We start from the raw sequence: 27,118 nt of genomic DNA, 5'->3' as shown, positions 1-27,118 counted from the left end.
GGAGTTTGGTTGCGAGATTTTGGTTGCATGTCTATCAATTCCTTACAAGTTAAACTATGCTATTATTGTGAATATTTGAACCATAACTGGTTAATCAAATGCCTTAGTTCTCATATATATATGTATCATGTAATGTTGGAACATTATCATTCTGCTGTTTAAAAGAATTATTTTTGATTAGTATTCATTGTAAGCTTTATTGCTACAGTGTACATAATGTAAGGTATAATTTCTTTTAAATTATAATCTGATTTTAAATTTTGGTTTCGATTAAAGTTCTCAATGTTTAAATATCTTTATTGTAAGCTAGGTAAACATTTAAAACGAAAATACACTACTTAGGGATTATGTTGTAATAGTCTTAGAGAGAAACCATTTAAATGTGTTAGTATGTGGTTTTATCTATTTATCTTGATGAGTGAATTGTTATATTTGTAAATGTGAAAGATGTTAGTCATTCTGAAATAGACATTTTGTAATAATAAATTTGGTACTTGTCTCAATCCTGAGAAATAATAATATCATACTAACAGTACACAGTGTGAAATGAAACTTGTGTTTTTATTCCCGTTGCCTGTGTGGTTGTTCCTATTCAATTATATGTAATAATATAAGGCTGCCATACTTTGTAATTGTTATGTTTAAGTAATATTCTTGTGAAAACAATTTTGGTAAACACTGCCTATGAAACCTTCATTGACTATGCATAATTCTAACTTGGTGAAGAATAAATAATGAAACATTTTGAAATAGATTCCATATGTTAACAAATTTACTCTGATGATTAAGAACTTTCAAATTATATGTTTAAAGTTGGAACAGTAGTATCAAATGTATAGTGTTTCAGTAAAAAGTTTTGTTCACAAACATGTAACAGAATGATATATTGACAAAAACTTGAATAAAACCCAGTGGCCATATCACACAAGCAATTTATTATGGAAAAAGTTAAAAGAAACTTTGGCTTAAATTAATATTACTTTAGAAGTTCCTACCTATAGTTGTATCTGGTAATGAAAGCTATCAGAGCCAACCGAAGAAAGTAAAAATTTATGATGAGCGTCTATTCAATATCATTCATATATCTTCATTTGATTGTTAATTGTATTGATTTATAATCTGTATTGCATATGGTCCAAAGAAATGTATTTGTGTTACTCACTTCTGTTTTTTATTTAATATTATTGGAATTTTGAAAATTAATTTGTAAATTGTTTGTAAATAAAATAATGTTTTACTGCCTTTTATTAAAGTGTATTGTTTGCCAACTCTAATGAGATTTTTTTTATCACTAGTCTCGTCGGTCGGCTTAGTAAAAAAGATAATTAAATTTTAACAAACATTCTCCTTTTATTTAAACTGGAGATGCAATAGAATTTTGATGTAGAAATGTATGATACTAGTGAAGCGAATGGCCGCGATATTAATAAATTTTGTGAACCAAAATGTCAATAACACGTCGTAAGTATCTAGAACGTTCACTGACTTTTATATTTAGTATTTAAACTTTGAGCATTGGTAATTAAAATTCAAGATCTTTAAATGGTTTTTAAGTATTTATTTACTCCTACAAATTTCATATTTGGTATCTAAAGCTAAAACAGTTATGTTGCAATATACATAGTACAGAGTGATTGGTTATAAATGTAAAAGCTCAGGAGTATATGTATATCTCTTTTGTAAGCAAAATCTTTTAAAACTTTTACCACCAGTTTTCAACAATCATGTTTACAGTGATCACTCTGAAATATGTTACATTAGTATATTTTTCTATTGGAATGCAACAGGTTAATAAATTTTAGCGGCACGAAGTCTAAATGGACAAATAGTAAACAATAATAATTTTGAAAACTCTTTTTTATTATTTCTGAAACCATTTGTTTGTCGATAGTATACCATACGGTTGGCAGCAAATGAAACTATATATTTAGATTTTACACCTATTATAAATTTCACTGTGTATTATTTAAGAATATCCGTTATACTTGTATTTATGTATTTGTCCATATTATATATTTATTTATTTGGAACGATATTCTATAAATTAATTTAAAGTAAATTTAAATTTTGAAGGCGACGATAAAACATTTTTGAGCAGGTTAATTATCAGCCAGAGATCAACTTCCTGGACATAATTAACAGAACTAAAAATACGGCTAATGAAAAATTAAGATAGTAAGCAAGACTAACATTTAAAATAATTGTGACAATAATGAATCACTTGATTATGTGTAGATCCTATTTTTACACGAGACAAATTGTGGGATTATTTTAAGTAATAACAGATAAGATATCTTCCGTAATGTCGTAGGTTAAATTAAATTACGACATTACGAGTAACATGAATCTTTTATTTCACTTTTGAAACCATAATATATTATTTAAGACGATAGAATGTCAATATTTGTAGTATTATTGAAAAAAGCATGAGCAATACGTGTTCCTGACATTCAATTGAATATTATATAATTTTATTATTGATCAAAGTACATTCCTCCATATACCTGAACTGACAGGTTAATACTGGCCGTAAAAATAGAGTTATGACAACTATATTAATTATGAAGTGATTTAAAAAAATACTCCGCGGGAGGTGAAGAGTCATGAACGTGTGTTTAAGAATAGGGAATATAAAATGCCATCTAAAAATTCTGTTTCTTGTATATTAATAATGGATTCAAATTAAAAAGTATAGTCCATTAAACGATGGAAATATAACCTAAAAAACAGTGGTAATGTCCGGTCGAATCAATAAGAAATCAGATTTTTCATTATGAATATTTTTTGTTTAAGTTTAATGTTTACTTAAAAGTGTCAACCAGTCTATTACATGTTAGTGTTTCAATTTAACATTATTACCAGCTTCTGTACATTATATTGTGATCTACAATTGTTTACGTATCCCACCACTATCTCGCTATTTATTACTTCAGATCAGTTCGCGGCTAAAAGTCGCGTGCGCGTGCGTCTTATATTGTGATTTTAAATTTAGTTCAGGTTATAAATGCTAAATAGTTAATTCGATTGTTAATTTCGACATGGAAACTAATGGTAATACGGAACACAATATAGAGTATTTAATTAATGGTGCAATTTTAAAAAATGGTGCGAAATATGAAAACTGCACGGGCGAGTCTGATGGAAATGCCAAAGTGACAGCGAAATTTAAAAAGTCGAGGAGTTTCATCGAGTTGAGTATTATGAGCTCTGCACAGAGTCTTAACGTTCATGAGAGGAGGGTGCTAGTTATTTACACAGGAGGAACGATTGGCATGGTGAAAAATGTTAAAGGCGGTAAGTACCAGCAAAATTGACTAGTGAGTACAATATATAATATTCTCAAAATTAATAATAAAGTTCTTTGTGACAGCATAATTTACCTTTCATTTTATGAAAGTAATATTATAATTTCCTACAAAAGGGAATTTAATTACGAATAAATTACGCATAATATTGATTTAATTTCCACGTTTTTAACTCCAAATTAGTAACAATAAATAATAATTTATTGTAACGTTTTTCGATAAAAACTTTATTTGTAACAATCGGTTTTAACCGTGTGCGGTTCATAATCCAACTTGAAATGTCGGAAGTTTGTGATGTAACTTATTTATGTATTAGAGTTACAACAGTGCGATAATTAAAAATATTCATATGATTATTTTCAATATATCTTCCTTTCATAATTGAATATAACATTTTTATTATAGTTATAATTATACACTCGTATTTAAATTCTCACTGTCAAGCGATGCCATGTGAAAGTGTTACCACGTTCTATAACATATCTCTATTTTGACAATTGTCACATAAAATCAATAGATTAAAAACAGGAAATTATTAGCAAGCAGTCCTATATACAACAAATTCATAAATTCGTTCCAAAAAATTTTAAAAGGTCAACTATAAGCAATCGACTATAACCAAAATACTTTGTGCCAATGTTTAGATTATTCAAAGACGCCTTGCAAAGCCTATTCGAAGTAATAAATATTTGTTTCATTGTTTGTTTTAATAAGAATGACTAAGTGCTAACAGCATTGTATGGTGATTGTAGTCTACTATATCAAAAAAATAATATTAACATGCTATATATCCAACACAATGAAAAGATTAATGATATATAAAGAAACGCTTCATTTTATTTAATTTATTAACAAGAGGTACTTAATTTTCATACTTGCCGCCAGTGAAAAATTGTATATATCTTCGAATAATATCGATGCCGCACGGGGCACGAAGGATTCTCTAAGTGTCTTCATAGGTTTAAGCTCAAAGAGGATCCCTCGTGCTTCTGTGAACCGGGCGTGGACCTGATCGTGATCCATCTGGTAGCCGATTGCCTCGTATTTGGAGGGCCCCGAATTGATACCGAGTGCCGGTTGGGGAGAAAGATTGAGGAGGCGACCATTGCCTCCTTCACGATAGAAGAAGAAAGAGAAAGAATCCTTGCTCAAGTTCTGAAGTTTGGTAGCAAAAACTGTGATGAATAAAAATAAATAAGTAAAACAGGCAAGAAAAAATGACAACTAGAATTAATTATATCAGGAAAAGTGAAATGTAGGAAACCACAATATTGTACTCGTGATAAATTAAAGAACTGTGATATATACAATAATAACTGTGATATATGTAAAGAAAGTGAATAAATTTATATAGAAAATAAAATCCCTGTTCCCACATAAATATTAGTGGAACGAGAGGTTCATTTAAAAAAAAATATCTATGCCTGTAGCCTTGCTACATTAACAGCACCAGAGTGGGTCTGGAAAACCCTAGATCCGTAATCTTTGTAATACCTTAATCGATGTATAACGTCTTGGGTATTTATGCGACGAGAGGGGAGAGTATCGGCCTCTCCGTTTCATCAACTTTTACGACGGCGGCACACATGCTGTTTTTTCCTCGGCCCTCCCCTCGCCGTGTTTTCCTAATGTGCGGTACAGCGGTTTCGGTAGTACTATTATTAACTACATAAACGAATCTTTCGAGCACATTTGAATCGGAATTCTAAAAGCTTATCGAATTACAGCTAGTGATCAAACACCATCTCCGGTAGACTCTCGAAGGCCCTACCAGCATATTTATGGAAAGTCCGCGTCAGCCCTCGGACTGCAAAAAGATGACAGAAGAGCCCCATTAAAAAAAATTCTAAGTCAAATAAACTAGCAGATATCCAGGGATGTGCGACTATGATTCATTGGTACCAAAAAAAGTCATAGAAGTCGAAGTTAACAGCGGCTGTGGTCGAAAGAAGGTATCAAAATAACAGTTTCCTATCTGTTGAGCAAAGGAAAAAAGTAGACAGACTACAGTGAAATTCGCTAGAGGAGGCCTATGCCAAGAGGCATAACGTTCTCGGACATTTTATAAATGCCTTTTTTTGTTAATTTCTCGAAATAAAAGGCTATATGCACAGTTGCAGACCCTGATATAGTTCCTCTTTTAATTTATCTATTCCAGTCTATTACGATGAGAAAATAGAGATTCATCGTTTATGAAATTATATATATATGAATATAATATAATATATATTATATATTATGAACGCTTATTGATAACTACGTGAATTTTGAATTTCTCTCGCAGTAACATTAAATGACAACATTGTCGTCAACCACCATTTATCAATAGATTATTGTCAAATTTTGAGCAGGCTTCATCATTTACTCTGTTTGATATTTTAACAAAAATAGAGAACAAAAGTTCGTTGCATTAAGCTCGTAGGTTGCATTTTTAAATTTGACAAAGGACACAACTGGTCAATGTGAACGCGTCTTTCTAATTGAGCATGATTTAATTGATATATAACAATCATTGAATACGCCTTCATAGTTTCTTATCTAAACTAACTAGGTAAATTTGCGTACATCCGATCTCTGCTAATAAGTTTGCAAGGCGTCAAGATGTAATTAACGCTTGCACTGATTAGTAAGACAATAGATTACCGTGACAGATTATAAATATCAAAGCAAAGCTATCGCAGTGACGTTTGTTGATGTAGCCTTTGCGTGGTGTTTACTCTGTGATTGCAGTACCGGAGCCTGTGAGCGTCACATGTTCGTATTATTGTATTACAATAAATATAACATAACATCCTGCATCTTTTTCTTATATTCCTGGTAGGGCCACACCGTGGATTTTAACCAATAAATGATAGTCTAAGACAGAGGTCGGCAACGTTTTTAATGTCCCTAGTGAAATACTAAATTAAAAATTTATAGCGGGCGCCAACTGTTTTCTGACCTAACCAATCTATAAAAATAATATGACCTTTATAAAATATGTTCATTTATTAATTTTATAATTTATAAATTTAATTACAGAACAAGGTTATTATCAATCTTAAATAAATACAGAAGAATGTTTGTAAGTATATTAAAGATGGTCGGAATGACGAATTACCCGCTCTTAAACGGATTCTAGGAATTTTAAAATTTTCGTTTTGAATTTCTTGTCTAAATTAACAATAGTTTAAAGGCGCAATAAATTTTTTTGACGGATAGACAGGCACATATACATTTCTCATACATTACATAATTCTTCGCTTACCGTTCAATAGTCACCTTTCTGTAAAAATACAAATCTTTTTCAGTCCATCCAGTGTTTGTCCATGAAAAATCAACAAATGCGATAGGACCGCCAATTGTACTTCTGTATTATTATTGGAATGTTTCTATGTTATATTTATAAGATGTACAGTTAAGTAATAAATAAAAAATCTTGTTATTGCTATAATGTTTTTATGTCCCCCCGTATTTGGTGAATTCTCGTTCCTCTTGCCATGTGTGCGGCAGGAACATATTCGGGTAAATATTTTTTTAAGTTAAAACTTTATGTTTATCTGTCCCCTATTCTTCACAAATTATTTTCTTACGTCCTTTACAATATCTATCTTTCCACCTCTTACATATCATGTCTTTTATCACCTTTTTCTTTCATCCTCGCTTTAGATCACGGGTTAAATCACAGATGAATTTTGGTATCATTTTTTATTTACTAGTTTACTTAATCTACTTGCCTTAGGGTCTTACCCGACGCTTGTACAACTCTTGAGTCTTGTTTTTATATAGTGCATACTACCTTTCTCCGAAACCCTAGGAACGATGTAGATAGATCGGACATAGGTCCGGCAGAGGAAATACGGGAGAATTGATGTCGACTATGAAAGAACCAATAAATGATAAATGAAATGGTCATTGTGAATTATGTTGTACTTATCTTACGCAACAAAAGCAACGCAAGTGTTATGCATCTGTTCTCTAAACATCGTCTCGTTGAAATTGTTTTGAAATAATTCTGCGAAGTACCAAGTAAATGTTTTCCTCATATCTTGTAACATGTGACGTCATCGCAATTATAAGTGAAGATTAGTATGATGATAGTGCAAGAACACTAGACTTGTTATTTTATAAAAGCTGAAAATTTGTTTGCATTCAGGAAATGAATAGCAGGAATTTAATATAGTGGCTTTAGAATCTAATAAGTACCATATTTACTTTACTGGCATTTACAGAATTTTGCTTAAGGATGCAGAGCGCAGGGGGTGCTTAGCACCCGTTTTTAGTGAGCGGCCGCCCGCTCCCTAACCGCGAACAGCGTGGGCGGATCGTGGTTGGATCCGGATTCCTCTTAGGCTCGCCGGTGGTCCACGCTGCCCATTCCAAACCGCAAGCACACCGTCAAAGCTCTACCGCGAAAGAGCCTTAACAAAGTGCGTGCGTCCTCGTACAACTGGTAGGCGCCCTACCAGCCTTAGTTTCTAGTTTTGAAATCTAGTTCACGGACTCTTCCGCTCCGTGAACTCAGTACCGACGAAGCTGTAAAAGCCTTAGGGCTATCAGCATTATCATCTTCAGAAACAATACAGAAGGCGCTTAGATTAAACCTTATGTTAAGTCGTTCCTCCAGGAACCTCGGTGAGTTACATTACATCACTTGCAATAATATCAGATTAGTAGGCCGAAGTACACTTGCTTCACTTGGACGGACATAAGAGCCCCCGAGACATGTTACCCTCATGTCAAATCATAAAGTGTATTTTCGCGATACTTACTATATATTGATATCGATCTATTTTTTTAATAAAATGTCGTCCATTATGTCAGTAACTGGTTGACCAGGGCAAGGTGCACCATTGATATCAAAATTTTTAGATTGCATACGCTTTTGTGATACTTTTACAGACACTATATTAGGTCAGCGTCACATGTATTATTCACTTTATTTTTATTAAATTTTTTCAATAAATTTACTCATTTTAAAGAAAAAAAAAATTGTCCAAAAATTTTAGTAACACCATTCTTTATTTTAATATCTATCCTAACAAGTTTTATACATAAGTTAGATACGTTATATTATTTAGGCTACCTGAAGGGTAGCAATGTGGGGATTGTATCTGTGGCGTGCATATCGCGCGCCACTCAAACACCAAGCTCTTACCCACGTGACCGTCAATCGCATGGCGGCGGCGGCAGTGAAACAGATACATGACAGATGGCGCCACAGTAGACGCAACGAAAATCTGCATCGCGCTGTTGAGAGTCTCCGCGCTCATTATAAGGGCTAGCGGAGGTGCGGTCAACACAGGAAGAAGCAACTGAAGATCAAGAAGCGACCGACGAACAAGAAGCAATCGACGAACAAGATACAACCGACGAACTACCGAAGCACAAGAAGCTACCGAAGAACAAGAAGCTACCGTACCACGACCACTCCTACACTGGAGACCCCGAGTAAGGACAACGAGAAGCACCTTCTGGACCCAGCTGATACCACACTCGAAAGACGCGCAGATAAACCACAATATGAGTCAGCCTAGAAACGACGACCACAAAATCGCCGAAATGTTACGCGTTGGCGTAAGAGTGCCACCATTTTGGCCTGAGGAGCCGGCCCTATGGTTTTCACAGCTGGAGTGCCAGTTCAGCCTGTCTGGCATCAGTACCGACGAAACCAAATTTAATTACTTGGTAGCACAACTAGACCACCAAGTCGCCGTCGAAGTGAAAGACGTAATTATTCGTCCTCCAGACAGAGAAAAATATGAAAAACTAAAAACGGAACTTATACGACGCCTGTCAGCTTCACAAGAGAAACGCGTGAAGCAATTACTAATGTTCGAAGAGCTCGGAGATAGGACACCCTCACGATTCCTACGCTACTTGGAGGATTTAGCAGGCCCATCAGTACCTTCGCATATAGTAAAATCAATATGGTCTAACGGTCTACCTCAAAACATACAAACAGTGATTGCTTCACAGACAGACCTTTCTTTAGAAAAGCTGGGGGAGCTGGCGGACAAAGTGTACGAAATCGCCCCTACCACACCGCAGATCTCCATGGCGACTACTTCCTCTGGCAGCGCTTCGTCTTCAACGCTGGAGGAGCTTACCAGACAAGTCAGTGAGCTAACTAGACAAGTAGCCGCCCTTACATCTCGAAACGGCAGAAATAGTGCTCGCTCAGAATCTAAATACGAGAGGAACCGCTTCCGAAGTCGTTCGACGCCACGACAACCACCGCCAGACCACCCATACTGTTTTTACCACTACACTTATGGCTCCAAAGCGATTAAATGCAGACAACCCTGCACATTCCAGGCGGGAAACGAACAGGGCGGTCGGAAGTAGCGGTCAACGACTGCCCGCCATCCGCAGGCCGCCTTTTCATTACCGATCGTGTGTCAAAAATGCAGTTCCTGGTAGACACTGGCTCAGACTTGTGCGTTTTTCCACGTTCAGCCGTCAAGACGCCCTGCACTCAATCCAAGTACGATCTCATCGCAGCCAACGGCAGTATTATTCACACTTACGGCCCTATTCACCTGCATCTCAACCTCGGTCTTCGTCGCGATTTTTCATGGAGTTTTACGGTAGCTGATGTGTCTAAGCCCATCATTGGCGTAGATTTTCTTAGCTACTACAACTTGCTAGTCGACTGCAGAAACCAGCGTCTGGTTGATGGTATCACTACTCTACATGTAGCCGCAATTTCAGAAAACGCAGAAACTATCGACGACATCTCTTCCGTCAAAGCCTTTAGCGGAGATACAGAGTTCCACGAGATTCTACGCGAGTTCCCCGAAATTACGAGGCCTGCAGGCATGCGTGGTGCCTCGAAACATTCCACGATGCACTACATTAGAACCACTCCAGGTCAGCCGGTTTCTTGTAAGCCACGACGTCTAGATCCAGCTCGTTCTCAGGCAGCCAAGAAGGAGTTCGAGGAAATGTTGGCAGCTGGTACAGCTCGACGCTCAGAGAGTCCATGGTCTTCTGCTCTTCACCTGGTAAAAAAGAAAGATGACAGCTGGAGACCTTGCGGTGACTACAGAGCACTTAACGCCAGGACTATACCTGATCGATACCCTATCCGACATATTCAAGATTTTGCCCACCAGCTGTCAGGATGCTCCATCTTCTCTACGGTTGATCTCGTGAAAGCGTACAATCAGATCGCTGTAAGTCCCGAGGATATCCAAAAAACGGCGATCACGACGCCATTCGGAATGTTTGAGTTCCCGTTCATGACTTTCGGACTTCGAAACGCGGCTCAAACATTCCAACGCTTCATCGACGAAGTACTATCAGGCCTGGATTTCTGCTACGGATATGTTGATGACATTATCCTGTTCTCTCCTGACAGAGAAACACAACCGCTACAGCCACTTCAACCACTTCAACTGCTACTACCTCAGACGGAGACAAGAGGACCCGGAGCGGCAGAAGAGTAAGGTTACCAAATTGTTATCGACCATAGTTACGGTCTGGGCGGGGGAGTGATGTGGCGTGCATATCGCGCGCCACTCAAACACCAAGCTCTTACCCACGTGACCGTCAATCGCATGGCGGCGGCGGCAGTGAAACAGATACATGACAGATGGCGCCACAGTAGACGCAACGAAAATCTGCATCGCGCTGTTGAGAGTCTCCGCGCTCATTATAAGGGCTAGCGGAGGTGCGGTCAACACAGGAAGAAGCAACTGAAGATCAAGAAGCGACCGACGAACAAGAAGCAATCGACGAACAAGATACAACCGACGAACTACCGAAGCACAAGAAGCTACCGAAGAACAAGAAGCTACCGTACCACGACCACTCCTACATATCATTTAAGGAACAGATGTCGGTGTCGCTAGAGGCGTCAAGAAAGAAACCGTACCTAGCTGCATTCAATTGCCAATCCGACTTGGTATCGCGTACCGCGAACATTACGATGTCTTTGCTTGTGATGTATTAGAAGTTATGCTGCTATCCGATCTAGGCTTTGTACAGCTTCATCGAAATTGAGCCCGTGGAAACAGAGGTCCAAGGACTAAAAAATTTAACGCCGGCGATCGTACCCAAGTTACAACGAAGACGTATACACACGGAGAAATATACCCGTGTAGGTGTATAGTGTAGTGAATGAGGTGTAGTGTATGCAGCACGAAGCTAGGACTACTCGGCGGTTAGGAGAGACACGGGCCTCTCCGGACCGCTCTTGCTTGAACGCGGGTTAGGCAGGCGCGGCCGCCGTATCATGTGTAAGTGTATAGTGCATAACATGTGCATCGAGACCGCCGGGGCTTGATGTGAGGTGCATACGATGTCTTTACTGCTAAGCATCTCAGTATAGTTTGTGTTTATATAAAATAGATATTTTGGTATACACGTTTATTTACATTGTCGTCATGATGTTTTATTTAGTTAATAAGTTAACCGTAAAACATTACGTGCTATTTGAATTGAAAAATAATGTTTCTCTGAACTATTATACCACTTTAATCCTTCGATTGATCTCAAAAAACTAATAATAATATAATCCGTTCGATGGCCATCGGGACCAAAAGATTCGTGAGTGGTTAGGTTAGGTAAAACACTACCCAATAGACGCGGCGTGAATATGCCCCCCACCACTAGGAGAACCCAATACATGATTAAGGTTGCGAGAAGTCGCCGCGGGCGGTACAAGGCCGGTCATTTCCGGGAGATACAATCGTCACGCTTAGCAAGCGGGTTGGCGATCAAAGTGTGGTATCTGGAAACATGCCTGTGAACAATGGCAATCCTATATTTAATACACAATGTGTGAATTATACAAGATTGTATCTCGACCTATGATCGCAAGTCTCAGTCCTCTATCACTGGACTTTCTACTGCTCACTGGTAGAGTTTTTATATTGACTATTTGCGCCCCGGAATCATTCTTATAGAGAAACCGAGCAGGACAGAGGTGATATTCTGTTCCGAGGATAGCTGCAAGGAGTTGTACAATACAACATAAATATTACTAAACACTTTTTTTTCTAATCTAATTCAAAAATTCTTCTTTATCTCAGACAGTGTATTGTAGTGTGTAGTTTCTTATACACCAATAACTCGCTTTCCGTCGTTTCGATTTGTGTTTTTTTCGAAGTTGCGTCGCTGCTTTATTAGTACTAATTTTCACTGTGCGTTGTTAGCTTTTCGAGGTTGCGTTGTTTTGGGTTCGAGTCTAATTTTTTTTTAATTTTTTTTTTTTTAAAAAGATGGCAACACTTTTGTTTGTAATTGCGCCGTGCCATCAAAACTCGGGGATTTTCTTTCTAACTAAAAACAACGCAATTTGAATACAGTTTTATTTTCACTTTGTTTTCCTAATTTTGGAGTTGTAATGTAGTGTGTTTTGCTTTTTTTAAAAGAGAATAATAAATTTATATAAATTTTAATTGGTGTATATCGTACTGAATCAGTTCTATAGCTTATATAATCGCGATCGAGTCAGTCATACATATTCATATTATTCACGATAAAACCTATAAACATTAATATTAAATAGTTCAGTTGAAACTTGATATACATTTGATAAGAGTACGGTCCACGTGGCTACAATAGTTAGTATTACATGCCATGACTCGCTTGCGTCGCAATAATTAAATGACATCATGAAGGGAATCACCGGTAGAAAACATTTGCGCAGAGGTTCAAAGTCAATCATAACATGGTTAACTACTGTATAAACAGTTATGCGTCAATGCAACTTTATTTTGTTTATTAAATACAGGCTACGTAATTTAATATGCAGAATGATTAGTTATAGACGTAAAATCCTAAAAGAGGAGGAACATATCGGTCGTATTTTATCAAATAATAAATGAAATATCTTATAAAAATCAACGGTTTAAGAAATAATTAATAAACGTTCCAAATTCGGATTACTACACATTAAAATTATCGTTTACTATATAGTTATAAAAACAGCAGACTGCTTAGTCATAACATATATTATCTTAGACTTCTCTTTAATGAGTAAGCTCTCTGGAAGATTGTCTAAACATCCGACGTCCTCTGCGAGAAAAACAACTGAAGAACGCAGGGAACATCGGACGGTGATAGAGTCAGTTCTGAATTAGGCTTACAGAGTCCCAAAATCGATTCTTAATAATTTAAACACGTTAGTTTAAAATAGTCTCTCCAAAAAATTAAATTTGCTTGATTGATTTGCTTCCCTGTAGAATTTGAACTGTTAAAAATTATTGTCTTGTCGCATTTCAATAGAAAAAAAATAATATAATATAATTTTACAATGGTCACTTTATACGGGGTGAACTTAAAAACTTTTTGCTGACAAATGAGCTATATATTCCACAGAGATTTTAGATGCTTCTATTGTTTTTTGACGACCTTAACTGGATAGCTTGTCAACCATGTGGGTGGACGTCTTACGCTACGCTTGCCGGTTCCTTGTCTCCACTCTAGAATCTTAAAATTTCAGCAGCAGAGCAGATGGTGTTCTGAATTTGTGAATTTCGAGAGTTTGTGGAGGCGTTAAAGGTGAGAGTTGTTAAAGGTAGCGAAGCTCCAAGGCTAAAGGAAAGCATCTCTATACTATAGTTTAACTGGATTGTAAGGCGGCTGAGCTCTTAATTCGCACGGGAAGACGATGTTACTCCACGGCAAGGCTGTAGGTGCTCCTCGGCTTATCACCCATCGATAATACCCATCTATCATTCCGACTCAAAAGCTCCTGAGTGGATGGTAACTCGGTTTGGTTGAACTAGCTAACATTGCTAATACTTCATAAAGATGGGTGTATCCCCTCAAAGATATCTTTGGTTAAATATACCATAATATATATCGCCACGCTACTATTGTAAACAGAAGACGCTGCTGTTCATCATCTGGAAATTTATTTGTGAACAGTAGCAATCCTATGTAATTAAAGTACAAAGTATGATTTATATAAGATTGTGTCTTAGGAATCGAACTTACGATTGCAAGTCTGTCCCCTACTGCTCAGAGTTCTTGTTAAGGTGTAATTTACCATCAACAAACTTTCCTTCGTTCAAATTGTAATTGTTGTGGTCGGCGAATTGCGCGAGCGTAGTGGTAGTATTGCTCCATCGTCCGAATCCGTGTAATACTATATTTTTTTAAATAAATTGCTTACTTGGTTATATATTACTTTATCTACTACAAGCTGTTAGAGATTCGTACAAAAGTCTAGCCTTAGGGTTCTGGAGATATCGTTACGACTCAGTACATATGTTGATATTTCCTACATGTACATGTAATAGATTGAATAAAATTTCATATTTGTTTAAGTTAATGATAAGTTGTTGTAACGATATATATTTGTTACAGTATTAGTCCCGCAAAAGGGTGCATTCGAAAATCTAATTCGAACCTACCCGCAACTTCACGACAACGCGCTATGGAAGCAGAAGTTATGTGACCATGACTTTGACACCTCTTATCTAGTGTTGCCAGGTTAGTGACTTGTAATTTTTTTTACTATTTAGAAAAAGGAAAAAATATATAAATTTTACATGGAAATAACCAGAAATACGATAATTAGATCCATGTTTACCTAATGTATCAAAGATCTAATGAAGATCGATTACCTCGTAATAGTCCTTACAACGAATAATTAAACGGACATCGTTTATTACTACTTTCCTAGATTACCCTCTATTTCTAAAGGTCACTTTCAAGAATACCGTCATTTCATAACACTTTAATATTCAAATGCTTTTCATAGAATACCGTCGAAAACATTGAATCAGTAAATTTTAGTGATTGTTGATGAACTAATGTAACTATTTTCTATCGCATAAGGTTCGTGTCTTAATCCGTCTTAAATTTGCATCCCGGGATATTTTAGATACAAAAGTAACTGCTACTATATGCCACCTCTTCAACTTTAGGTAAAAGGTCCGAATAACGAAGTTTGGTTAAGATATTGATACCATTTTATAATTATTAATTACATTCTTGATCGAGATAATCTTTTAGTCTTTAACTATAGTGGTACCTGGACCCAAGTAGAAAGAATGAGCGCCGCAACCGCGATCGTTGACGGAGAATTAAATTAATGGAGTAGCCGATAATGCTATCTATCTTGCCGCGCGCGTACCTAAGGCGCGGTATAGCGGTTTCGGTAGCACTATAGTTAACTAATTTAAGTAAATTTATGTTTAAGTTTTTAATAAATGTGCTGTAATTGTTTTGTATTAATTTTAGATACTAAAGATTTAAGTCTGAGGGTAGTATACAAAATAATAGAATATGACGACCTGATGGACTCCTCCAACATGACAGAAGCGGAATGGATAAAAATTGCCGAGGATATTATGGTAAAAATTGTTTTTGTGTGCTATTTTTATTATGTCATGGACAAATACTTTCTATGAGATAACGACGTTTAAGCTAGAACCTCTTCATATAATAAAGATCGCATGATAGCTAATGAAGCCTCAGAAGTCTAAGCTCTGGCCAAATTACACAATATTTTATTACACCAAAATATTGTTATGTACTGTGGGTTCTGACTCTAAATGAAACACAACTTGTTCACAACGAGTCTTTTATTCACAAATAAAATGGTCACACTATTTTAACATAAAGTGTACTTTCGCTTAGTTTAAACTAGGCTTCCAAATCGCTTAAGAAATCATTGTCCAAATAACTTGCCAAATGGTCACTTTGTATCACTGATCGTAGATCTTAATCTTATAACTTGAAAAACAACACTAAACTGTTGTCATGGGGCGTACACTTATTTATACTACGGATATAGTTCTCGTAAATTCGAGATAGTACTCGGTTAGAATTATCGAGAATCTTATACAAAAAATTATAAATAACTTTTAAGGTCACGCGTGTTCTTGATTCTAGAGTTCAGTGTTTATTGTTAAGAGAGTTCTGAGGTTCATAACAAACGTAACTCGTGCTTTGTAAAAGTATTTTAAGGGACCTCAGTTTGGACTCGAAACGAAAGTAACTAGCGGATTGGCAAGATCTAGTGGCTGTAGTAACCTGTTGGGCCTAAAGGTTCCAGAGTGGAGAGTAAAATTTCCACCCAAAAGATGGAACTGTTAAGATCGTTAAAAGACGCAGACTGATTCCAGAGACCTGTGCAGCAGCGGTTTAAATAGTGATGATGAACAACTTTTCTGCCTTAAAATGCATATTTTGGTTTTAGTTTGCTAGATATTTTAGTTCTGTATTATAATATTGGTCTGTGCTGGTTATAAGATTTTAGTTCAAGAGATATACTCTTATAATAAACAAACAGTGAGTACTAAGTTGCGCACCTAAAACATTTTTCTTTTAAGTTCTATACTTAAATGACCTTTTGCACGCTCCAAAAGTAAATATTGTAACAATTGTCTAAAAAGTTTTTATATTATTTGTCTATATCAAATTGTTCAGAGTATTTTTAAATTTCGATTGTTTTTGTATTAGAAACATTACGAAAAGTATGACGGCTTTGTAGTGCTTCAAGGAACTGATACACTGTCGTACACAGCATCAGCTCTGTCCTTCATGTTTGAGAATATTGGAAAGTGCGTCGTAATCACTGGATCACAGGTATATTTACAAATTATTTTTAATTTTATATAATAGCTACTAGATTTACGTACTGTTAAAAGGAAAAGTTTTTTATGGTAAACTAGAACTTGACAAATATTAAAAAAAAACACGACGAAAAGTTGTTCTTAGTAAGTATTCTCTGTGTATCAGATCCATCGCGTTGTAGGGAGAGGGGCAGTGAATATCGCTCGGAACTGACGACTCGCTTACGAAGTTTAAGGAGCCTTTACAATGCATTGGCGTTCGTCTTCACCGACCAGACTCTTTTCGTCTCTCTCTCTCTTTTTCTTAAAAGGTTCCGACAATTCTGCTTCAGAAGCCCGTTTCAAAAATTATCTGATTAATACAGATTAATTACAACTGGGCAAATACAGCGCACAATAGAACAGAACTTTACAGAACAGAACAGAGCTTTAAAGTTTAGGAGAGGAGATCATAGACCGGTAGGCGTAGCGTACGACGTTCATTTACAAGGTGGACATACGAACTGGTGAAGCTCGTCAAGAGACATTGAATCCAGGCCGTTTTCCACCGGTCCTGTAACAAATCCAGTTTACGTATCTGTTCAGTAGTAGACGAACTATGGCTGAAATGATGGTGGCAATGACAATTTTCTTTTGTAGATTCCGATATTTGAGCCGCGAAGCGATGGTGCCGACAACTTTGTGTCGTCGTTGATGATCGCGGGAACTCTAAATATCCCTGAAGTAACCATTTTCTTCGGAAGTAAACTCTTCAGAGGAAATAGGTAGTATATTATCGTTTCATATATTATACTATCATGATAAATTTTCCATTTTATACTCATAAGTATATTTGTAACTAAAAATAATTTTATCTATCTGTAATAAATTTAAATAAAATTCATATAATAATAAATAAATTCAACCGACGACCTTTGGGGTCGAAAGGTTCTGAAGTTGAGACCACGAATCGGTAGACGCGAGGTAGTCAAGGTGGCAGAAGATCGCTGGGTACGGGCACCATAAGACTGGTCATCATGGCAATCTTTGTGGGAGGCCTAAGTTTTGCTGATGATCAGCTAACGTGATGATGATGATAATGAATCAGTTAAATAATTTGGGAATGATAGAAGGTTTCAGAAAGCTGCGTTCACACGCTTCCAACTGAGTGCAAACTCCTGACTTCCATAAACGTTTGTTGTCTAGAAATGTTCTGAAGAGCCAATCCAATTTTAATTCCACTACAAACTTTTGCTATCCTACACAAATCAAGTCACTGCTTACGCGTTTGAATTCGTGAAGGTTTTTTGAGGTTTGGTCAACAGTCTAGTGTTCTTCATATATTTATACAGGGGCATGGACGCTCAAGGCTGCAACAAGCGCGTTCACATTTTTGAAATGTGGTGCCGGCGGAAATTATTATGCATCCCTACGCACAGAACTAATAAATCCATACTTGAAGAACTGAAGATAGATAAGAGAGGCTTTCAAATATTTGCCTAAGGAGATTCGTCGAGTTTTTTAGACATATCACCTGAAAAACCTGGCGGCGGCCTCCAATATAAATTATCACGGGTAAAATCGAGGGTAAGGAGGTTCCTTATCGTCTGATTTAAACACGAATGTTTTTGAAGCCGTATATGTTAGGAAGAAGCGGAGCAGATGAAGAAACATCGTATGATCAATTCGTGATTGATGTCATGACCCTCAGTGTTGGATAAACGAAGCGAGGAGAGGGATGTTTGGTAAGCAGTGTGGGCGCAGCATTACAAAAATACTATTGTGGGCTCTATTGAGTTGAACCTAATACCAGTGAATAATAATATACCTGATTTCTCATCATTGTCATCTGCACCGCATACTGGTCCATCAATATCGTTTTCCTCAACTGAAATTTGATTACTTCTATCTTGTTCTAGAACTCGTAAGATCTCAGTGAACAACTTCTTCGCTTTCGATTCGCCGAACTGTGTTCCTTTAGTGGAAGTTGGTATCGATTTCGAAGTGAACAAGAAAGCCATCTTCAAGCCGACTGTCATCGAGAAGTTGCAGCTTCACGCAAAGATGTCTAAGAACGTGGGACTGTTGCGAATATTCCCGAGTATAAGCGCGTCGGTCATTAGAGCTTTCTGTCAGCCCCCCATTGAAGGTATGTTTACATTTTCTAGGAATTATTTAACTATTTTAAACAGTTAATAGTAATCATTAACAATCGTAAAGAAGTTTAAGATGCTTCCGCACTTTTCTAATATTTAATATATTTTTTTGGTAACAATTTTTGTATACTATCCTATAAAATATTTCGTGCGTATTAGATACATTTTCAGATCCGGTTTTTCTAATACTTTGAAAAAGGTTGTTATGTAATAAAACTTGTTCAGAAACTTTGGATATTATAAGAAAAAATTTCTATTCAAATTTTGTGGATAGAAAATTGCACTTTTGCAAAATCATGTATTTATTATTACATTGGTTTTTTGCATAAATTTTTTGACGTTAGCAACTACCTACACCTTGTAAGGATACTATGTTTTGCTCCGAAATTTCATCGTATCCACCGCACCTCCTACAAGACCAGAAAGAATTGATCGTTGTTTACTATCTGTCTTTGCCGACTTTGTACTGCAAAAGGTCATTTGCCTATCGAAATAATAAATTAAGCTTACATATTTCAGAGTGTTCTACATTACACTTCACTTACCACACTGTACACCTACACGGGTAAAGTCGGTCTCTGTGCGAACACCATCGTACAATTGGAGTAGGATCGGCCAGTTAACTTTGTTAAGTTTATGGATCTTTTAGTTCTATTAACTCGGTTCTGATGAAGCTGCAAAAGCCTTCCAGACTAACAGTAATGATTTCAACAAAAGAAATACCGGTAGAATACTGACACTTGCAATAGTAGGTCGTGGGTTCGATTTTCGAGATACAGCCTTGTATAATTTTCTCATTTTGTGCATCCATTGGCACTAGGATTGGTAGCAGTGTCCTCTCCATACCATAATATCACACTGCGATCGCCAACCCGCCTGTCATACGTGGCGATTATGGTATATCCCTACATAAATATCTGAGGGAGGTTTGAAAATTGTAGTGGGCGTCTATGCTGACACGTGGATGATTTTACATAAGATGATTGAAAATAGGTGTAAAAGCTATAAATCTTTTTGCAGTTACGAATGAGTAATATCTTCATCCTTTTAGAACTTTTACACTTGTAACCAATTACCATGTACGTGGTTTTGTTTAAGGTGTTGTTTTGGAGAGCTACGGCGCAGGAAACATGCCATCTAATCGGCAGGATATCATAGAGGAGATCAAGGCGGCCGTGCAGCGCGGCGTCATCGTTGTCAACATCACTCAGTGCAATACGGGTGCAGTAGCGTCGCTGTATGAGACTGGTCGGGTACGTTGCTTGTTTTGTAATACTGGTAGGAGGTCCGTCTCGATAGATACAATATTTTGTACATACAACATTAGGAACAGCTCTTTCCACTGTTCAGAGAGTCTGCGGGGTCATGATTGAAAAAAACAGCTCTTGTCCACTAGGTGATTCTTATCACTAATTCGGTTCTTAACACTAAATCGATTCTTGTCACTGAATTGATACTTGTTATCTTAATCGATTCTTGTTATCTTAATCGATTCTTATCACTGAATCGATTCTTGTTGTCTTAATCGATACTGGTCACTGACTCGATTTTTGTTACTGAATCATGACCTATACCCACTACCCACTACTAGGAAACACGTCAATTACACCAGCTGCTTGATGTGACAACTGTTCTACAATACAGACTTTAAACGTCTAAACCACTTAAAAAATTCTTCATGAGTTTCAGTGTACATATATATAAATAAGTTCCGCAAGATATCTTAGATGATCTTTTTCTTAGTTTTAAATATAAAACTAAAAGTATATTATTAAATAAATCTTATTATTGCAATAAAGAGTTTATTGTTCATAGAAATATGTGAAACTTGGTGTGTTGTCTCATTTATATTATAAGGTAAACCATATAATATAAATGAGTTCATTTATATTATATGGTAAACCATATAATATAAATGAGTATATATCTAAAGATAATAACGTATACATTAAACATAGTTTAATTTTAATTTAAAATACAAAATGTCTAATTGAATAAGGTTATTTTGAATTTGAATTTATTTGAATTTTTCACAGTTGGTTGCTGAGTGCGGTGTCGTTTCTGGTTTTGATATGACGCCCGAAGCAGCTTTGACCAAGCTGTCGTATGTGCTATCTAAAACTGAGCTTACTTATCAACAGAAAATGGAGGTGATTTCTAAATAAATTTCTTTTTAGTCACTATCGGTTGAATTACCTATAAAGTAATTCAAGGTTATCGTCATTTAAGTCCTAGAACGTCTACTGCTGGAAATACATAGACCTTCAGCATAGATTTCCAATGGGAAGCGGCTTGCTTACAGCGTCTACAATATTACAGCCAACAGAAGCAAGGTATAGGCCCAACAAGGCAAAGATTGCTATTATGACCAGTCTTGCGTTGTCCGGATCCGGAAACTTCACGCGACCTTCACTATGTCGTCGATAAATAGTGGAGGGCCGACCCACGCCGCGTCTACAGGCTCGTGGCTGCCACTCGAGAATCTTACAAGCTCTGCAACGCTGCCACTTCAGATGAGCAATTCCTCAAGCTACGTCGATGACCTTGGTTCTTCTTTCGATTTTCTCATTTCTGATTCGATCTCATAGTAAAGCTCCGAGCGTCTCTATTGCATCTAAAATACATGACGATAATTCAAAATTACTTGTATAAACGTAGTTATTTCAAATTAAATAAGTTCGGTGAACTGTGATGCCTGACCAAATGTACGTGGTTCGCGGTGCGTGGGTTAAAAGCGATTGGCGACCGCGCGGTGCTGCGAGATACGGGAATTCCCCGCGTAACGATCTATCGACCAATCGTTATGCGAAATTTTAATTCTTTTTTTAAAATTATTATTTATTTCAGATGATGTCGACGAATATAAGAGGAGAATTGACGAATACCTCTACTATAGCTATTGCGGTAAGTGTTAATATTTTACAATATAAATTGTTCAAATCTAGCGCGTTTTCCTTAGTAAGGATTACTTAACCAATGTTAAAAAGTAAAGATCATCAAGTACCAAGTATCAAGTTTTTGTTATTAAAATTGCAAAGTCAGTTTTTACCGGATAAATTGTGTTTTTCCGTATATCAAAAAGGTATCTTTGGAAAAAATGATTTCCTTTGTAAACTCAAAATGCTGTAGTACCCTCAACATTTTTTTATGCACATAACTATTTTATCGAAATCTTTTTAATAAAATATCCAATAATTTATATAGTGCGGTAGGAGCGACAGGTATCATCGCAAAATCGCTAGAGGATATCTTTAGGCCAGCCAAATGCGATCATCGTCTCATTTTTGAAACGGGTTTCTTAAGTAGCATTGACGGAACTATTTGGAATATAGTTGCGTAAGAGTAAGAGTTGTCGGTGAAGGTAATCACATCAGGTAATTCATTGCAAGTAGGGTATTTTAAAATTGCTGCACGATTCGTCAATCCAGAGCACCGTACCTGTCTCTCTACAACGCAATAGACCTAATGCTATGAAATGTAAAGAATTTACGCCTCTTTTCGCAGGACAACACAATTATCGACGCCATAGCATCCAGTCTGAATATTCAGTGCCCGAAGAAGTTGGTAGAAATAACGGAGAAGGTGTACAGAGCTCTTTTGGTTTACGCCATCGAGAATAACGACTTCCGCGGTGTTAAAAAAATGTTAGGTTAGTTCAGTTAATATGGTAGTTAGTTATGTACAAATAAAATTAAATTTCATAGCTAGTGTTATAAACTGCTTTGTATTGTTTGTTTTATATCACCAGGAATATGTTTGTGATCTCTGCAAAGGTGACGTAACATTTACATATCTTTATATTTATTGTCTCTGTTCCACTCTTAGTTGACTCGTGTAATATGATTTTAAGTCCACTATTATACCAAGTGTAAAGTGTACACGGATATATATAAAAATTTATTCGTAGATATGGGCGCGGACGTGAATGCGCAAGACTCGGACGGTAAGACGGCGCTACAGGAAGCCGTTATCAAAGGGAACACGACCATCATCGAGTATTTGCTAAAGAACGGTGCTAGCGTTCATCTGAAAACAAGGCAAGGAATTATGTATTTTTATTCATTATCATCAGGCTCATGAAGTTTCCACTCTCAAATTTCATTGCGGAGAGTATATAGTCAATCAATGTTACGGGTTCAGTATGTAAAACTATGAAATTCTTGTGTTGTACCGTTACCGTGTTTCTTCTAATTTGGTAGCCAGCTTTATGTCAGGGGTGAGCAACACGCGGCATGTTTATACGGCTTACCAAGTATTTTTAAAATTTAATTTATTGTATCGACTTTCAAATGGAAGTGATTGACATGCAGAAAATTTTTATTATTGGAAATTTTCGCTTTTCACAAAATGTAAAGAAAACAATGTGTCTGTTCTTCGTAAGTACATTGATTTGAAAAGTCATTTTATACCGTGAAATTAATCAAAAATGATCACCGATCAATACTGAGCTCTTCATCAATTCCTGCTGGTATTGATCAGCTTTTATCGAAAAAAAAAGAGAATTTACCTCAAATTTTTCATTAACAATTTGAGGTAAATTCGTTTTTCTGTTCAATTCTTGTTTGTTTTTAATTTGTATTAAAATGAGTATATGATATCTAAACATCTTATTAAATATTTTTAATGTATTATTTTTTATGTACAAACTTTTGTAAATTAATACGAAGTTACTTTATGTGCGGTGTGTCAAGATATTAGTAATTTAAATTGGTTCGTTAATTAAATGTTGCTTACTCCTGATCATGATCAGTGATGATGATCAGTGGTGATGTTATCATACACAAATGCATTAAATTGAATTCGAACCCGTGACCCGTGATCAAGTTTCGATCCTTGATTATTGTATTTGTTTAATCTGCTCAAAGATATAATCATTATCTGTAGAATCGAATCGATAAATTAATGTGAAATATTTTCAAATGCCTATTTTATTTATTAATTAAATGTGAGATAAATAAATTTTGTTATCTATAAATGCAGACACATGCACCAGTTTCACGTCTGTAAATTTGAAGCATGTCTACTGTCAAACGCGCAATGCTCATAGCGAACTGTCAAATGCGTGATGTTTTAATATGCTTTGTTTTCAGAAATTTGCTTCCAATCCAAATCTTCCCTTCTGTTTCTTGGAGACATTCCTTTTGTTTCGTAATTCTTCCTGGCTTGTTCCCTTTGGGAATATGCATTCTAATTTGATCTTAGACTAAAATTTTTCATTTGTACACCCACTCACACGTGTATTGTTTTTTATTATGTGTAGAAGCCAACGTGAAATCGGCAGATAAATGTCCATTTTAGTAATATGTCCTTTCTGAACTTGTTTGAAGTGTTTGTGTAAACTTTTAATTATTTTTGGAGAAACAACTTAGTTGCATATCTTACATGTATTTAAATAACATTGCCTTTGTTAACTGTTTTTTTTTATTCACCAATATCCTGTATTGCACTGTATAAATTCTTTAAGTGGAAGCTTTATTGATTTATGTATTTTTTATTAACTTAAAATATTTTATGATTACTATAAAAAATAATTTACTTTTATATTTATATATCACTATTGAAATATAAACATTAATAAATTTCTCCACATATTAATTAAAAATTAATATAATTTTAAAGTTTAAAATGTTTTTTATACATACAGGATGTCTTCGAGCTTGGATCTTCTAGAGGACCTAATAAATTAGTTCTATCATGAACAGCTTTGTAATGCATATTTACCTAAAGTTATTTTTATTTTTATGATTTGAGATTGAGACGGTTTTAATGACTATTTACCGGAACCGCTTTGCTACACTTTTTGCACTTGCGCGAAAAATGCAGAATTCTGGACCTATATTGCAGTGATCATTGGGCACATTTTTTGCACTTTCTGAAGTTATTAAAAGGGAAGCTATGGTCAAAAGTGTTGTAAAAATGATACGAAGAAAGTCCACGTAGGTTTCTGTGGTTCCATAGCAGAGTATTTCAACGTAAAAAATATATAAAAAAAACTTTTGAGCATTCACCGTGACGTGTATTTATATAGACTCGATGCTGTTGGTCAATTTCAAAAAATTGGTCCTGGGTTAAATGAAAGAAACTGCGCGAAAGTATGTGGAACTATATATCATAAGACCTCTCACTCACACAAGCACAAATAGTCATACATCCATCTCGCTTCTGATTTTATATCAATTTTTTTTAAAACAAAATAGGCCAGCATTTCAACTAATAGGTAATATGCGACAATATCCATCTCTGGTTCTGACGTTTCAGTTTCTTTTGTATTAAAAAAAAAAACCGTATGTGATATAACTGTGATGTTTGACTGTGTTATTGTAAGATTTATTACGTATTGTCTGAATCTTATTAATAATTTTATAACTTTATTTATTGTTTAAAATTTTAAATCTATACTTCGTAGGTTTAGGTATTTAACTGTTATAATTTAAAAAGGTTCAAAGTCAAACTTGATATCAATTATTAACTAACTTAGTTGCACTTGAAAATAATGATAAAAATCAGAAAACAAGGAACTTGAAAGATTATTGCATATGTGTGCGAACAACAAAATTGTTGTTTAATGCACCAAGCATTAGCACGACTTCTGCTGCGGAGGCATTATCGCATCTTCTGCTGCGGTTGCGTTAGCGCAACTTCTGCTGCAGTTGCGTAAGTGCAACTGCCGCTGCAGTTGCGTTAGCCTGATTTCTGCTGGGGTTGCGCTCGCGCTGTTGATATATCTTGTATAATATAATTTGATCACAAAACAAAATGTAATATTTCTACTAATTTCGTTAAGTATAATATAATAAACTTATGAAGAGTAGACATATAGCCTTTGATGTGGAGTTTACAAATATGACAATGCCTGTGATGTCAATTAGATATATAAGTTATATCAGGGCTCTTTTTGTGGTGGCACGCAATATAACCCAATGAGATTTCGAAAATATGAAAAATTTATATTGGTAACTTTTACCTAAAAAAATTAGTCAAAATTATTTAATTTAATTTTACTTTAGAAAAAACAATTTATTTCTATTTTTATCTCAAGTACAATGGTGAAGAATGGTAATTACCGAGTCACTCAAAAAAGTGTCGAAAAAAGGCCTGATTTATGTTTTAAAGTTAAGAAAAGAAATTTCAGTAGTGTTTAAAAGTGTCGTTTCTTGTTTTAATTTATAAGAAACTATTTTTTTTTATTTCTGGGGAAGAATTGAAAGTGCAAGTGATGTACTTGTTCAACGGTGGAGAAGATGGAAGTTCCGCTTGAAACGCTATGGGCGATCTGTTATCCCTTTTGCGCGTTTATACACATTTTTACGACATTTGACATATAGCCGACATATAAGTTGTTGATAATATTCTGTCTTTGGTAAAACGTCAGCTGGTCTTGGCGTACATAACTCAAATCATAAACTATGCCAAAGTCTAGATATAATATCAGAAGATGTTTGACCGGCGAATTGTGGACGGGTCGAATAGACTTTTTATCAAAAGTATTAATATAGGTTAAGTTACTTTTTTGGACAAGTAAGAAGTCCAGTCAAAAGGATGAAAGACCTATTGTAAACTTCGGAGGTTATTGGAAATCCAAGAAGTTCTATCTCCTACAGCTGAAATAATGACGATTGTTATTAGTATTGTAATTAACATATATTTACAAATATTGTTATTATTTGCATTAATGTTAGGAAAATTAAATCTATATTGTCAAAATGTTACTTCGGTCTAATGGCTGCTAAAATTGATTTATATATCAGAGTCCTGGTCAACAAGTTGTGACAACTTCCAACTCGCATGATTTCGTAATATTTGTTGGTAATTTGGTGGATACAGATATAAAGACAGAAGTAGTTTTATCAATATATGTCTATTACAGTACCCAGCGATAAATATTGCACATCGACCTTTGGAAAGAGACAACTGGCTAATTTCGGCTTCACAGAGCACTATCTCTGTCCCACACTACCTATGTGACGTTTTGTCAGTCGTATTTCGTGCGACAGAGATAACTTTCTACGAATCCGAAACTAGCCGAGTGTCTCTTTCTAAAGTTCGATGTGCAATATTTATCGCCGGGTACTGTATTCGAAAAAGCTTTCGAGAGAATTATAAACCTCCATAAGAATTCTAATTCGCCACTTATTTTTAATTAAAGCAGAAATATAGAAAC

General features: G+C 35.7%; 1 protein-coding gene across 2 annotated transcripts in view; it reads left to right on the top strand.

Annotated features, from left to right (window-relative positions):
- The first annotated feature begins 2,905 nt into the window (after nt 1–2,905).
- Nucleotides 2,906–27,118, top strand: part of LOC137919669 (L-asparaginase 1-like) — a 29,977-nt gene continuing 5,764 nt past the window's right edge. Inside the window, exons 1-12 of one of the 2 annotated variants that reach the window (XM_068762808.1) lie at nt 2,906–3,294; nt 14,607–14,732; nt 15,486–15,598; nt 16,710–16,835; nt 17,462–17,586; nt 18,721–18,950; nt 20,056–20,210; nt 20,994–21,107; nt 21,805–21,861; nt 22,462–22,606; nt 22,865–22,994; nt 24,602–24,753. In XM_068762808.1, the coding sequence (XP_068618909.1) occupies nt 3,039–3,294; nt 14,607–14,732; nt 15,486–15,598; nt 16,710–16,835; nt 17,462–17,586; nt 18,721–18,950; nt 20,056–20,210; nt 20,994–21,107; nt 21,805–21,861; nt 22,462–22,606; nt 22,865–22,994; nt 24,602–24,644 (1,620 nt within the window). In that variant the 5' untranslated portion in view covers nt 2,906–3,038 and the 3' untranslated portion in view covers nt 24,645–24,753. Of the gene's footprint in view, nt 3,295–14,606; nt 14,733–15,485; nt 15,599–16,709; nt 16,836–17,461; nt 17,587–18,720; nt 18,951–20,055; nt 20,211–20,993; nt 21,108–21,804; nt 21,862–22,461; nt 22,607–22,864; nt 22,995–24,601; nt 24,754–27,118 lie in introns of those variants that run through there. The other variant, XM_068762809.1, reaches the window with a different exon arrangement.

The sequence above is a fragment of the Battus philenor genome, unplaced genomic scaffold, assembly GCF_028537555.1.
Source record: "Battus philenor isolate CCGP_79_NKW_IND1 unplaced genomic scaffold, ilBatPhil1.0.hap1 SCAF_17, whole genome shotgun sequence".
In the NCBI taxonomy this organism is placed as follows: domain Eukaryota; kingdom Metazoa; phylum Arthropoda; class Insecta; order Lepidoptera; family Papilionidae; genus Battus; species Battus philenor.
This window is presented reverse-complemented; position numbering and strand designations above follow the sequence as displayed.